The sequence below is a fragment of the Recurvomyces mirabilis genome (assembly GCF_035927965.1).
Source record: "Recurvomyces mirabilis strain CCFEE 5264 chromosome Unknown scaffold_7, whole genome shotgun sequence".
In the NCBI taxonomy this organism is placed as follows: domain Eukaryota; kingdom Fungi; phylum Ascomycota; class Dothideomycetes; order Mycosphaerellales; family Teratosphaeriaceae; genus Recurvomyces; species Recurvomyces mirabilis.
The window spans coordinates 522585-536472 of NW_027041941.1; the positions used below are offsets into that span (position 1 = coordinate 522585).

The 13888-nt window shown below is 53.6% G+C and overlaps 4 protein-coding genes across 4 annotated transcripts; 3 read left to right on the forward strand and 1 right to left on the reverse strand.

Moving 5' to 3' along the window:
• Positions 1-1230: 1230 nt before the first annotated feature.
• On the forward strand, positions 1231-2808 carry LTS14_003408 (uncharacterized protein; the record flags this gene model as incomplete). The annotated part of the gene is made up of 4 exons (XM_064836113.1): positions 1231-1593; positions 1671-2053; positions 2123-2316; positions 2375-2808. The coding sequence occupies 4 exons, from the start codon at positions 1231-1233 to the stop codon at positions 2806-2808; spliced, it is 1374 nt and encodes a 457-aa protein (XP_064696322.1).
• A 546-nt stretch (positions 2809-3354) lies between these two features.
• SPO22 (sporulation-specific protein 22) lies at positions 3355-6451 on the forward strand (the record flags this gene model as incomplete). The annotated part of the gene is made up of 4 exons (XM_064836114.1): positions 3355-3394; positions 3447-4479; positions 4533-4961; positions 5014-6451. 4 exons carry the CDS (start codon positions 3355-3357, stop codon positions 6449-6451), a joined length of 2940 nt encoding a protein of 979 aa, XP_064696323.1.
• An 837-nt stretch (positions 6452-7288) lies between these two features.
• Positions 7289-11272, reverse strand: LTS14_003410 (uncharacterized protein; the record flags this gene model as incomplete). Its single annotated transcript, XM_064836115.1, has 1 exon — positions 7289-11272. One exon carries the CDS (start codon positions 11270-11272, stop codon positions 7289-7291), a length of 3984 nt encoding a protein of 1327 aa, XP_064696324.1.
• Positions 11273-12212: 940 nt separating this feature from the next.
• Positions 12213-13121, forward strand: LTS14_003411 (uncharacterized protein; the record flags this gene model as incomplete). The annotated part of the gene is made up of 1 exon (XM_064836116.1): positions 12213-13121. The coding sequence occupies one exon, from the start codon at positions 12213-12215 to the stop codon at positions 13119-13121; it is 909 nt and encodes a 302-aa protein (XP_064696325.1).
• Between the last annotated feature and the right edge of the window lie 767 nt (positions 13122-13888).

The following is a 13888-nucleotide window of genomic DNA, read 5'->3' on the forward strand; positions in this document are numbered from 1 at the left end:
CTCCCAAGTCTCACGAGGAAACTCGCCAGCTCGACAAGCCAACGTCGGCGCACCGAGGGCTGCGGTGGAGCAGCCTCAAGGCCCACAACCCACCTCTACACCAACAACAACAACAACAGGCGCGAGCTCACTTGCACAAGAACCCGCCTACCCAGCCGATCGACCACCCACAGGAGGTAGTAGACCGCAGAACACACGAGAGGATACGCAGACGTTGATGTCGGGTATGCCTGGAGCTATGCCGCAGACGCCGAGGCAGTATAGTAATACGGGTGATTATGTTATGGTGGATAGGAATGGGGAGCAAGGGGAGAGGGGAGGGTATGGGCAGTCTGTGCGGTAAAAGAGGTGTATGTGCTGGCTGTGAGGCGCGGAGAGCGCATGCATGTGTCAGGTGCTGAGCAGGACAAGAACAGTCTTTGGTCGCTTGTACGCAGGACCATGACAAGATGATATGGTAATCCGGAACACTGAAGACTTGGGTAAGATTTCAAGCATGCCGTTCTTTGAAAGCTTATGTATCGAGTGGGTACGTACCTATAGGTATCGTCCTCGCGCAAAACCCACGCCACCACAACTGCCGACTTCAGCGTCAAATGCTGTGGATATCATCACTCGCTGTCGCAGTGCATACCGAATCCACCTTTGCCTCAATGCAGCAAACAAGGTACCTACTCGACCGAGGTTGGACCCGGCTTTGCCGATTTGGGAGCAAAAACCATAACGACCCCGCCAAGCCCGCCTGAACTACATACTTCGCATGGTGTCAGCTAACCCTCAGCTCTAAAGAAGGTTTCAATGCTATGGAGTATCACATACGCCTTCGGGGACATCGGTATATCTTCCGGAGCATCCCCGTGTGCCATCACCTCTTCTGCATTCTGTCACCTCCCGCCACAACCCCCTCTGCACACTTTACTCTCCCATGCTCTCAATTCCATCAAAACCCCTCGTAACCTGAAGCAAGATCATTCAATCCCTCTGGCGCCGTAACTCCTCTTGCCCAGCGACGAAAGCACGAACAAGAAATCTTAGCCTGAGAACATCGCGATCATGGAGCCCTCAATACCATGGCAAACCGTTGCCCTCACCACCACCCTACTAACCCTCCTGACCACCCTCTACCTCCTGCGTATCCGCTACCTTCCCCACCTCCGCACCATCCCAGGTCCCTTCCTCTCCAGCATCCTCCCCCTCGACCGCCTCCGCACCGTAGCCTCCGGCGCCGCAATGTCCCACCACCTGCACCTTCACCGCACCTACGGCCCCCTCGTCCGCATCGGCCCCCACCACATCTCCTTCTCCGACGCCTCCCTCATCCCCCTCATCTACGGCATCAGCACGAAATTCTGGAAAAGCGACTGGTATCGTCTCTTCGATATCAAGACGCCCGGTGGTCCCGCCTCGACGATTTTTTCCGAGAGGAGTGAGGATGTGCATCGGGTTTCCAAGCGGCCGATTGCGGGGGCGTATTCGATGGCGACGTTGAGGGAGTTGGAGCCGATGTGTGATGATTGTTCGGCGATTTTCATGCGGAAGATGGAGGGGTTTGCGGAGGGTGGCGGGGCGGTTGATTTGGGCGCTTGGGTGCATGTGAGTCTTTCAATCAACGCCATGGTGTGGCAGGGATGTTTATGTGATGGATTTTTCGTTGACGCGGGTCGGTTTAGTGGTACGCTTTCGATGTGATAACGAGTATCACTTTCTCCAATCGCGTCGGTTTCATGGAACAGGAGACAGATGTTCAGGGTATCATCTCCGCCATCGAAGGTCGATTGTTCTATAACAGTATCGTTGGTCAGATGCCCTGGTTGCACGATTATCTCTTTGGAAACAGCTTCGTCCCCTGGCTCACTTCCTTCATCCCTGCTGTCAAGGCCCTGAACTCGTCGAGGTTCATCGTGGAGTTTGCGGCGCAAAATTTGAGGAGGTATCAGAATAAGGAGTTTAATACTGTTGAGCTGAGGGATATGTTGGATCGATTCAAGAGGTTTAAAGATGGTGAGGTGGTCATGAGTGATGATCAGTTGCTTACGCATGCTGTCAGTAATATGTGCGTACTATCTTTTGCCGAAACAGTGCACTTGGAATTTTTGGTGTAGAAGATCGCTAACGAAAGTAGCTTCGCCGGAGCTGACACGACTGCGATCTCTCTTCGAGCTATCTTCTACTACCTCTGCCGGACCCCAGCGGCGTACAAGAGACTTATCGCAGAGATCGATGAAGCTGATGCGAAAGGCGAGCTTTCCGATCCAGTGACTTTCACAGAAAGCCAGAATCTGAAGTATTTCCAGGCCTGTATCAAGGAGGCTTTGCGTGCGTTCTTGCCATCACTACTGATGGTATGCTTCTCTGCTGACATTGATCGTGCCAGGCATGCACCCAGCAGTCGGACTTCTCCTCGAACGCCTCGTCCCCGCCGGCGGCGCCCAAATAACTACGGACCTCTTCCTCCCGAGCAGAACAATAATCGGCATGAACCCCTGGGTCGCTGCCCGCGACGCCGAAGTCTACGGCTCGGACGTCGAGACTTTCCGCCCTGAACGCTGGCTAGAAGCGGATGAGAAGCAATTACGTCTGATGGAGAGGAACTTCCTTGCTTTTGGCGCGGGAGCCAGGACTTGTTTGGGGAAGAACATTTCGCTGCTTGAGATGGGGAAGTTGGTTCCGCTTGTGTTGAGGAGGTTTGAATTTGAGTTTGTGGGTGTGGATGGGAAGGGGAGGGAGTGGGAGTTGTGGGATTATTGGTTTGTGAGGCAGACGGGGGTGATTTGTAAGGTTAGGAGGAGGGAGAAGAGGGGGTTGTGATTGGATTGGTCATGTATATTTTGGTGGTTCACAGTCGGTGTTATCTCTTGCGAGACACTACATTGACGATCGTCCCTCGATGATGCGAGCAGATGACGACCATAGATTTCTGGCGCTTTCTGCCACTCTTGCTCGTCGATCATGCCAGAGGCTCATACCCCAAAAGCGGCACAAACGATTCACAACGTAGCTCAAAACCAGAATATGAGTGGGCTCCGGAAATGAGGTGTAGCAGATCAGTGCATCACTGGACGTACAAGGCAGGCGCGACCGCAGGTGCCTTCCGCTTTTGGCGCGAGAGCTTCGTTGAGCTTGGACTTCACTTCACGTTCGATTGTTGCCACACCACAACATCTACACACCTTGGCTGGAACACATCGCATACCATCGCTCTGGATCCGGACTTACGGACGACTTCGACCTTGACCGCCTGCTACTAACGCTGCTACTGCCACGCCATTCGCATCGTCGTCTCGCTCGTTACACGTTGTTGCCTAGACACTCATACTGATCTCTGCGTAAAGATAGAAAGCGACACTACAAGGCATGAAGCCGAAGGAGGACGAGCGCCTGCAGCATGTCAAAGGTATGTCCTCGCGCTCGCAACCATTTCGACTCCGACTGACAATATGCTCTAGACTGCGCAAAGCGCACGTACGACTTGCTACAAGCGCGCATGCCCGTACCAGAAGATGTCCAAGTCGAGCTCGAGGACGTCGTCCAGCGTTATATACCCATCGCGACAGCAGTACCCGTGCAGAGTCGGCCCAGAGCACTCGATCGCCTTGGCTCCGACATCCTGAACTCTGCCATCAATCTCAAGCAGTCGCAGGCAGACAGCTCTGTTCATCGTGGCCAAGGCCAGGACCACCCTCGCCTCGCCACATTGTTGCGCATACTCGGCTTCTCCCTCATTGACGCCGCTCATCAAGTCTCTCTGGGCGACTACCAAGACCAAGAGACATTCGTTCGCATTTTCAAGATCGCCTTAAAGGCATGCCGTACATGCCTCGACAACGACGAGCCCGACCTTGCCATGAAGATCCTCCAGCGGTGCTCAGACTATACCGCTATTGTGGAGGGCAATGCTCCCATTGTTCAGTTTGCCGGCGGCATGTCCCTCAGCCTGACCATCCACCTGCGTACTCTCAGACACTTCGTCGTTGAGTATTACATACTTCGTGTGCTGCACGCCCTCAAGACAGATCACACCGACTTGACATTCCACTTTTACACGCAGATTGATATGAAAGAGCTTCAGAAATCCGCTGATCTGACGGACAAAGCAGCTGAAGTACTCTACAGCGTTGCCAAGGCTCGCCAGGCTCAAGGGGAATGGAAGGAAACCACAATGTGGTGTCAATGTGCATTGGGGACGCTCAAGCGTCTCGCTACCAAGGATCAAAGTCAGCATGGCTTGGACCTTGAATTGGCAATCGCAGGAACGGCCGTCGAAGCATGTTTGGCTAATGCCTCGCCGGACTCCTTCGTCCAAGCCCATCGACTTGTTGACCACCTCACCGATACAAACGGCACCTGCTATCGACTCGAGCCGGATGTCTTGAGATACAAGGTTTTGACTGCAGCACGGCATCCGGATAACACGAAGATCGAAAGCGTAGTGTTTCGCATGATCAAAAACACTCAGCTCACGGATCAGACATTCACGATGTAAGCAAGAGTCGATGGCGGTACTAGCACACTTCATACTGACATGTGCACAGGATTATGAAAATTCTGAAGAAGCTCCAAGACTTTCATATGGTCTCAGCATTGGCCATGACTCACATTCTGATCATTTCTCGACTCTTGCCAGACTGCCGTGCAAATCCCGTCGGAGGCATAACCCAAGACAGACTAGATAAGGGCGTCGCCACATTCCTCTCTGCCGCAACTAAATGTGCCAGAGAACCCGAGATGGCCATTGCTACACGTATAAAGACCGTCCTTGACGAGGTATACGAAGGGTTTGGCCCTGGCATTTCGCCAATTGCTGCCCACGGAGCTCAGACTAAGCTCTGGAAGTCGGCAATGGACCTATTCAAACGCTCAGCGGCTCTGGAAGGAGACACGTCTGTGGAGGCAGGGTTGAGGTTGTTGCAGCATCCGCTGTTCGGCGAGTCTGGTCCTTCTAAGGCAGGGAAAATCGGGCGGTAAGGATATCTCACTCCCGACGAGATCTTGACTGACTCTGTACGACTACAGGAAAATCTTCTTGACTCGCTTCTATCGCAAAGACTATGTCGGTGCACGTGCAGCCTTCTACGATATGCCCGAGGACAACCAGAACGAGGTTCAGAGCCGGTCTCTCGTCTTTCACCTCGCGCTGATAGAAGGCGACCAAACCCTGGCCGAGCAGTCCCTACTCATCATCGCAAAACATGCCAAAGAGGATTCGCAGCCATTGTACGCTTGTGTACTGACAGCACAACAGCACGGTACGCCGTATATGGCTATCAAAGCGCTGAAGACACTCATCGATCAGCGGCCGCCAGGCTTACACCTGCCATCGCTGCTACGCTGCACTGTGCGTCTCCTGATGAGTGAGCTCGACTCTCAAGATAAGGACAAGGACAAAAGCAGAACAGGCGTAGAGTTGGTCGTCATGTTCGAACGAGCTGCCAAGAACACGGCCGCTCTCCGCATCAGCAACGACGAGAAATGGCTAGACGAGCTACAGTGGTGGAGCAAATCAGCTTTCAATCTCGCGATGACGCACAGCGAGGCCATCATCCCCAAGATGCTCGTCCGCCTGCTGGCTACGTGTGTCCGCTTCCTCGACTGCTTGTCGGCCGATCATCAGCCTGGAGTCCGTCGCCGCAGACTGATCTGCCACTTCACATCAGCACTCGGCTTCGTGGAAATCGCTAGGGCAAGTGAAGAAGGCTCTGATCAGCGCCGGCAATGGTACATGCAAGCACGCTCTCAAATCGACCACTTCAACGCACACTATGGAGATTGGCAAGGTACGACCGGCGCCACAATGCCCACGAGAGACCGCGAGAAGGAAAGGGAGAGCATGGCTGGGGGCGCTTTCGAGATCATGCGACTTGATCTCGAGTGCACACTGCATCTCCAGCTCTGGTCGGCTCTCGATGCTGCCGTAACGAACCTCCTCAATTACACGGGTGCTGGACGCTGGGAGAGCCTCGCCGATCTGATGTTCGCCATCCACAAGCATGCGGGTATTGCCACGGACATCGACGATACCTCCAAATGCCGCATTCGTGATCTGCTTTCCAGGAGCATCAACGAGACATGGAAACGCGACAAAGACATCAACAAGATGGCTCTCTGGCTCCGCCAAAGCTTCAGCATCCATCTCGAAGACAACGACGAGGACTTCGCTCTGAACATCATCCAGCAAGCTGCTTCCATCGCGGCGAAGGGGTACGAAGGCAAGACGGCCACCTATCCGTCCGATGAGCTTTTCTGGCTTGCGTCAACTGTGTTCAATCAGGCTGTGGATTTCACTGGGCACGGTGAGGGGGAGAAGGCTAAGCGATGGATGGAGGGTGCGTTGGAGGTGGCTAGGTATGCAGACGACAATGGGAGTCTGCATGCTAATTTGACCGCGAAGAAGAGGGTGGCGGAGGATGATCTGGTGGAGGAGGGAAGGGGGAAGAGGCGTAAGATTGAGTAGGTGAGGTTGTAGTTGGAGTGGGTCAGCTTGAGATGGTGTTTTTTCCCGGGCTGCTGCGCTTTGTTGTAGCTAGTCTGGCGGGCGCAGGTAGTGTTTTTGATGTACTTGATTATGAAAACTTGCTCCAGAAGAGATGAAGATCTCTCACGCCTTCGAACAGCAAAAGCTACTCGGGAACCCGTCAGCATATCAAAAATTGTTCATGATGATGGGATATTGCCGTCCGCAGTTTTCAGATCTCCTGCGCGATCTATGACCGTACAGCCACCTCAACGCCCGTTAACGTTTAAAAAACTGTAGGGACAATGGGGATGACGAGATCTATAGTTTCGAGATCTCCGCAGTATCTATACCTTGATGGCTATCTTAAGGGCTGCCAGTATATCAAGATAGCTTGGACGCCGCGGAGAATTCACTATCTACTGTAACGGTTTCTCTCGTATATGCTTATAGCCACCATAACGCCAGTCAGCGTATCAACAGTTTTGAGGCTACTGGGAATGGCGTCTGCCATGGTGTCCAGATCCCTTGCAATATCTATGTCGTAGTAGCTACCATGAAGACCGTCAGTATGACTAAGGCATGCTGAGGATGACGGGGATATCACTACTCCAGCGTGGAAGTCTCCCACGATGTTGATGTCTCGATAGCTAGTCTAAGGGCCGTCAGTGTGTCCTGTAGCGTGTCGGGCGGTGGGGATGACCATGAAGCAGATACGTTCTTGTCTCAACTGCGCTAAGCCATCGAGAGCTACCGCGTCACCCTCCAGTAGACCACCGCCCAGCCAAGGCAAAGGAGGATCATAGGAATGCATGAGAGACATCTGTATTCGGCATACTAAGCCACTACCTCTCTTCGCGGCACTCTATGCACATTCCCCATATCCTTCTTTGCAACATCCCCTCCCCACCCCTTCAAGGCAGCCCACTCCTCCTTCCTAACAGCAACCCGCCACCTCGGGACCTCCTTCTTAGGCCTCCAAGCAAGCTTATTCTCCTTCAGCTTACTCAGATCCACGACTTGTGGCTCTGAGGCCAGGGCAAGCATCCTGCTCAAGACATCTCGGCCTTCCTTTCGGAGAGCAAGTCTCTTCTTCTCCACTTTTGTGGGTGGTTTGGTGAGAGGTTCGTGTAGCCAGTCCAGCTTCCCTCGTAAAGAGAGTGGGGAGTCCGGACCCGGAAGACGCAAGCGATGATTTTCATCGTGCAGATACCTCACCGCGCCCTCCAAGCCCTCGATCTTGACTTCCTGCCTCCTCATCACCATACTCGCTCCAGCACCCATAGCGTCACTGTCAATTGCCACATCCTTGCTCTTACCACCACGGCCCCCGTCGTCGCCTACCAAACGTTCCATCTCACCCCTAACACTCTCCATCTGCAGCGCGCCCTCCCTTCTAACCCTCTCAACCTCCTTCCTCGCCATCCTCTCCTTCTCTCTCGCCTCCTCAACCAGTTTCTCCAGCTCGGCGATCTTGATAGACCGCTTCCCAGCCTCCCTCATCCTAGCTTCCAGCATCTCAATCCTCAAGCTCTGCTCCTCGAGCTCCGTTTCCTTCGCCTGCACCGCGCCCTCGAACTCCCGAGCACGGTCTCGACTGCGCGCAAGCTCGGCCTCGGTATCGATCGTGTTATCCTTCTTCCTCCGCAAGTCGTTCGATCGCGCGACCCAGGGTGCTGGGGCCCGTTCGAATTCGATCGTATTATCTAGATCCGTGGGCACGGCTGCGAGGTCAGAGAGCTGATCTTGGAGCTCACGGAGACGAGAGGCGAGGGTTGAGAAGGGTCCTGCTTCCGCCTCCCTCAACTCGAAGACAGTGGTGGCTGCTCGGGCTAAGATGCTGGAGACTTCTTCAGAGGTGAACGGGTCGTTACGACCTTCTTCCCCGAAGAGATGTTGGAGGGCTGAGCCTGCTTGGCGGGTATAGGTTGCCACGAGAACAGCGACACTCTCGGCCTCGTCGAAGGCGGAGGTGTGGGGAATTTCCAGCGTGAGAGATCGAGCTTGCAGATCACCCAGTGCGCGATGAGTCTTGCCCGCCATGACTTTAGCGTTCCGGGCGCTGGAGATGAGGGCCTCGGCGCGGTTGAGGATGAACATGAGATCCGAAGTTGCAGCATCCTCATCTTCATCAGTCCCTTCATCCTCGTCTCCATCTTCTCTCTCAGCGCGAGGCCTGCGAATATGATCCTGCACCATAGTCCTGATAACCCCAAGCGCGGTAGCACAACTCTCCATCCAACTCTGTAAACAACTCGTCCTCATAGCAAGCATATCAGCATGGCTCGCCAGATCCTCCTTGATATGGATGCCCGCAAGGTGCTCCATAACGGCAATCGACCTCTGCAGCTCCTCCGCCATAACACTCTCATCCACCTCCTCCCTTCTCAACCCATCAATATACCCGTTCAGCGCCCGTTCCACAGGCTCGAGTTCATACAAAGCACTCTCATACCTTGCGAACTCCTCCACGGAGCAAGAACAAATCGAATTGATGAAACGCTCGCTCATGGACGCGATCCAGGTGAGTTTGTCGCAAACATCCAGCGCGGCGAAAACATCCTCTTCGTCGCCTCTCGCACCAAAACACGCTACTCTCTCCTGCACAAATCCCTTGACCAACGCAGCCTTGAAAGCCAGCCGCTTGAACCGCAGCAGAGCAAGAACACTATCCCTCTCACTCGTAAAAGCGTCCGGAAGGAAAAGTTGCACAATAGCCAGATGCTCGCTCGCCTCTTGCGCCTCCAGTTTCCTGAGCTCGAGGTCGATAGTCTTGACTTGCGTCTTAGCAGCGGACGACTGCAACTTCATGTTTAGATCGATCATGGCGCGGGACTTGCTGTTGAGGTCTGCTGCTTCAGCTTCCGAGAGCTGCTTACTAGCCTGCATGTCTGCGAGATGCGATTGCATCTGGCTCACGAGGTCGCGGTAACGGGTCACCGTGTAGTCCGCCTCGTCAAGCGCGGACTGCTGTTGTTTGGACGTTCGTTCGCGGTCGAGGAGAAGGGAGTCCTTGAAGTCGATTTCTTCTTGGAGCTGTTTCTCTTGCTCGGAGTAGTTCACCTGCAGCTCGTCGTTGATGTCGCGGAGGTCTTCAAGTTCTTCGACTGTGGTTCGAAGGGCAGAAACCTGGTTGTCTAATCTGCCATTGCGTTCGGTGAGCTCCTCTATCATCTCGTCGGACTCGAGCGCCACTTCAAGTTGCTGCCGGAGATCGTTCGTATCAGCTTCGCTGCGTAGCAGTCTCTCTTTCGTGTCATTGAAGGTATTCTGCAAAGAATCCACACTCTGTACCTGTTCCTCTAAGTCGCTGATCCGCTCCTTAAGTTCTTCTTCCTTGTCTTCCGTGATATCTCGCAGCCGTAGAAGTGCATCGCGCAGTCTCTCATTACTCTTCTCCATCTGCGCCCAGCCCGCACTCGTCCGCTCTTCAGGACTCATCTCCTTGCCGAGATCCGAATTCTCATCCTTCAAGATCTCCAGCTCGAGCTCCATCTCCTCGTTCTTCGCCCGTAATGCCTCAAGCTCAGCTTGCATACCTTCCGCCTTCTCCTCCGCCATCTCACGATCCAGTGTAGCCAGCTCCATGATACTGTCATGCTCGGCCTGGATGGCCTCGACATCTGTGAAACGCTTCTCGGCTTCCGATAATGCCTGCTTCAACTCACCTAATTCCTGTTGTTGAGGGCGATACTTATTCTGCAGCTTCTCAATGATGCCTTTGTACTGATCTCGTTCTTGTTGCGCCTGCTCCATGTGCTTCTTAAGCTCACGGTCTTCCATCCGCTTACGTTCTAGTAATCGAACTTTGGCTTCGAGCTCTTCAATCTGCCGATGCGAGGCGGCTGTACTTCGCATGGTTCGCTGAGAGTGTATTGATGCTGCAGTTGGTGACGAAGGTCGACGAGATCGGGTAGTCTGTTGTGGTGGATCTGGAGGTATAGGAGGCGGTGCGAAGCTGGGCTTGGCAGGTTCGTCTTCCACTTCTTCTTGATCTTCCTGCTGGCTTGGCAGAGAGCTCTCTGTCCTCGGCGATCGTAAGCTCGGCCTTTCACTGTCATTGTCGGCTGTTTCTTCATTCGTCGAGCTCATACGTGGTCCTTGCGGAGGCCGCGGAGCTGGAGCACGTGTTGGTGCTGTTCTGCCTGGTGGGACTCTGCCTGAAGTGCTTGATGGAGCAAGTGAAGGCCTACTAGATCGTGCAGGAGCTGCTGTAGCCGCTCCTGGTAAAGTCGATGTCCTTCTGGCTGTCGTGCTCGGAGGAGCAAGACTCTGTCGAGGGCTCCCTGCCGCTGGACCAGCAATGCTCGGTCTGCCCTTAGCAGATGGAGTATTGGTCCGTGACGTAGATGTGCTCGACGTAGCTCCATTGCTTCCCAACTGCTTCGTGGGCGACTTCGTAGGACTCCTCAGACCAGTGCCCAGTCGTGCACCAGGTGTAGGACTTCCACCAATGCCACTTGCCCTCCTCCCTGGTCCTTCGACAGCCTCCCTTCTTAGCCCGTTGACCCCAGTGTGCACACTGCTCGGCCTACTACTCCCCCCAGCAACACCATTCGTAGCTCTCGCAGCAGTCTTCGGCTTCACGTCCTCAATCACTTGCTTCACACCGGATGGTCGCAAGAACATGCCATGATTCGCTTCGCAGTCGAAGTACCGCTCCCCCTTGACGGAGCCATCGTTCTTTCCGCTGGGCTCGTCAAGCTCTACACCAATCCAGTCACCAGTTTGGAAATGTGTTGCTCCCGCAAATCGGATAGTCGCAATGCGGTTGTCGGCGAGCTGGATTCTTTGGCCGACTGAAAGTTGGGAGATGTTCATCGTATATGTTCCGTACCAGCAGGTGATCGTATATGCACCCGCATCGTTGTTCAATCCTCCACAGCACGACTAAGCGTTACTCTTCACACTCATATTCCCATCTGGAACATATCTATCCCACGCGCTGAGAGTCGCGTCCACATCTGCCGCTCGCCGAGGTTCGGCCCGCGCGCCGTTCATGATCCCTGCCTTTCACGTGCCGCTCGATTTCCTCTTCCTCCTCGTTCAATTTCAACCTCACTCCCTCATGACGCCAAATAACGGCATCCCACAGGCCCGAAGTTGTATTCGAATCTGTGGATCCATCGACCACGCCGAATAGTTCGAGTGGCAGGCAACATCGACATACAGGAAGCAATCGCAGAATATATACAAGCCTTACAGTATGGAAGCCGACCTTGAACACGCCCATATTATGGTGCAAGTCGAGAGCTGACTGCTGTTGGCTCGATTGCCTACCCAGCGGAGTGCCTGTCAAACACGATTGTACTGTCCGTCCAGAAGACAAGGGACCAACCGCAGTGTCTTTTAATATCCAACAGTATGCTTTGGAATGAGCGAAATGCACAACCAGAGCCGCTCGTGGGGACCCTTGGAATCACACCGCCTCTGTCGAACCTCACACGGCTTATTGACCTCTCAATAACCACTCTCATACGTAAGACCATCAGAAATCCCACTTATTGACGCACCGACTTGGTGCTATGCTTACAATGCCATTGTCGTTGACCACAATTGATCTCAATAACATTATTGGCAAGCATTTCTACAAAACTCTTCACACAGTCCATTTCGATTATGTCTTTCATCAGTCTCTCTACTCTATATTGTCTACACTGCTACGCTGGTCGCAGCATCTCGTCGCATACCAAATCTGACAACAGCCACACCAAGAACAAAGAACCACTATCGGCAGAGTCTGGACTCAGCGACAATGACCATGTCTCATACCATTGCACCACGTTCCGAGAAGGAAGCCTTTCAAGATATCCCACTAGAGGACTTTCCACCTCAGTACGAGTCAGCAGTCAACGCTGAGCTCCGCCGCTTCAACGACGCAGAAGCACATCAGACGAAGCCCGACTTGCATAACCGACCTAAGCAGAGCAGGAAGCGACGCTACATCATCATCGGCTGTGCTGTAACTGGTATTCTTGCGGTGCTCGCTATTATGGCTGGAGTGGTTGCTACTTACCTTAGCGCCCAAAGACCGGTTCGTAGTCCTGCTCCTCCGCAAACTCAACTTCCGAGCTCGATTGCTGAGACCCCTTCTCAGATCTCTCCGCTCTCTGTTCGCTCGACTACAGCAACAACTACTGCGACGGCCTTTGCTACTGTTACTGTCACAGCAACGCGCAGCATAGCTGCTGGCTTTGCACCCATCCGAGCGACTGAGATCTCAAGCACGACTGTTACATCGACTTCCACGCCTCCGGGTTCTGGTATCTTGACTGTGGCATCGACTGTTCACACTACCGTTGAGTCCAGGATAATCTCGTACTTGACAGAGTCAGACACTTCCTTCTTCCGCCTCCTGCCATCGACGAGCACGCTCTCCTACGCATCGACAGCCACCATCATGGTCGGAGTCCCGAACATGGCGTCCGCTGGCTCGGCTCTCCTTACTTCGACGGCTCCTGCTGTTATAAATAGCTCGAGCACAAAGGCATCACATCACACGATCTCGGTGGGCGAGAAGACTTGGCTTGACAGCTCGGGCTTCACAACGGTGACTTCTACTGCCACACCACCAGCATCGCAGCTCAACGCTGCCGCGAAGCCGACTTCGACGAAGAAGGGTGGCCTGATCAATTTCTGTGGCGTGCCTGGTGAGGCGTGCTCTGACTGAGTAGATGATGCTGGACGCAGGGATGGTTGGGAATGAAGAAAGGGGTAAGGGGTAAGATCAGCAGGTTTATCGTTTTAACGAGATGTATTACTACGCATCAACTCTCACATCGTGTCTCACAGTCTTTCATCCTCATTCATCTGGATCATCTCGATTCACTGCCCCGCTTTCGTTCAGTCATTATAGACTCGTACAACAAATTCCATTTCACTATCCCCAACGCAACTACCACCTCCCTCATCTCATCGTATGCCGAACAAGCGACTGCTGATAAAGGTACTCATGGGATCAGGGATTGCTATGCTGGAGTTCTGTAACCCCCATGCACAAGCCGAGGGCTTGCTTGATGGCCACGTAGCTGACTAGGAGCCATAAATGTCTTCTGCTCTCCCTCATGCGTTTCATAGGAGCACCAGAGTGCTTCAGCATGGATTGGAAGGGTTGTCATGAGAAAGAAAAGCCATATCAGTGGCTCATCTGATTTAACAAAGCCATGCATCTCCATCGTGCTAATGGATACCGAGCATACGAAGCTAAGGCCGGTCACGATATGTGCTAGCATTTCATTTCGATACATAGATATGAGCCTCGCATACCCATAGTGGATCAGACTAATCAATGTCAACCTTCCTCTGGAGATCGCTCGGGTACAAGACAGACGGACCTTCGACCTCTTCCCCCACTCCTGCAATAACCTCAGATACCAGACCGACGGACGACAAGAGGATTTCTGTTGCTATTGGGCACCCTCCACATACCGATACCAG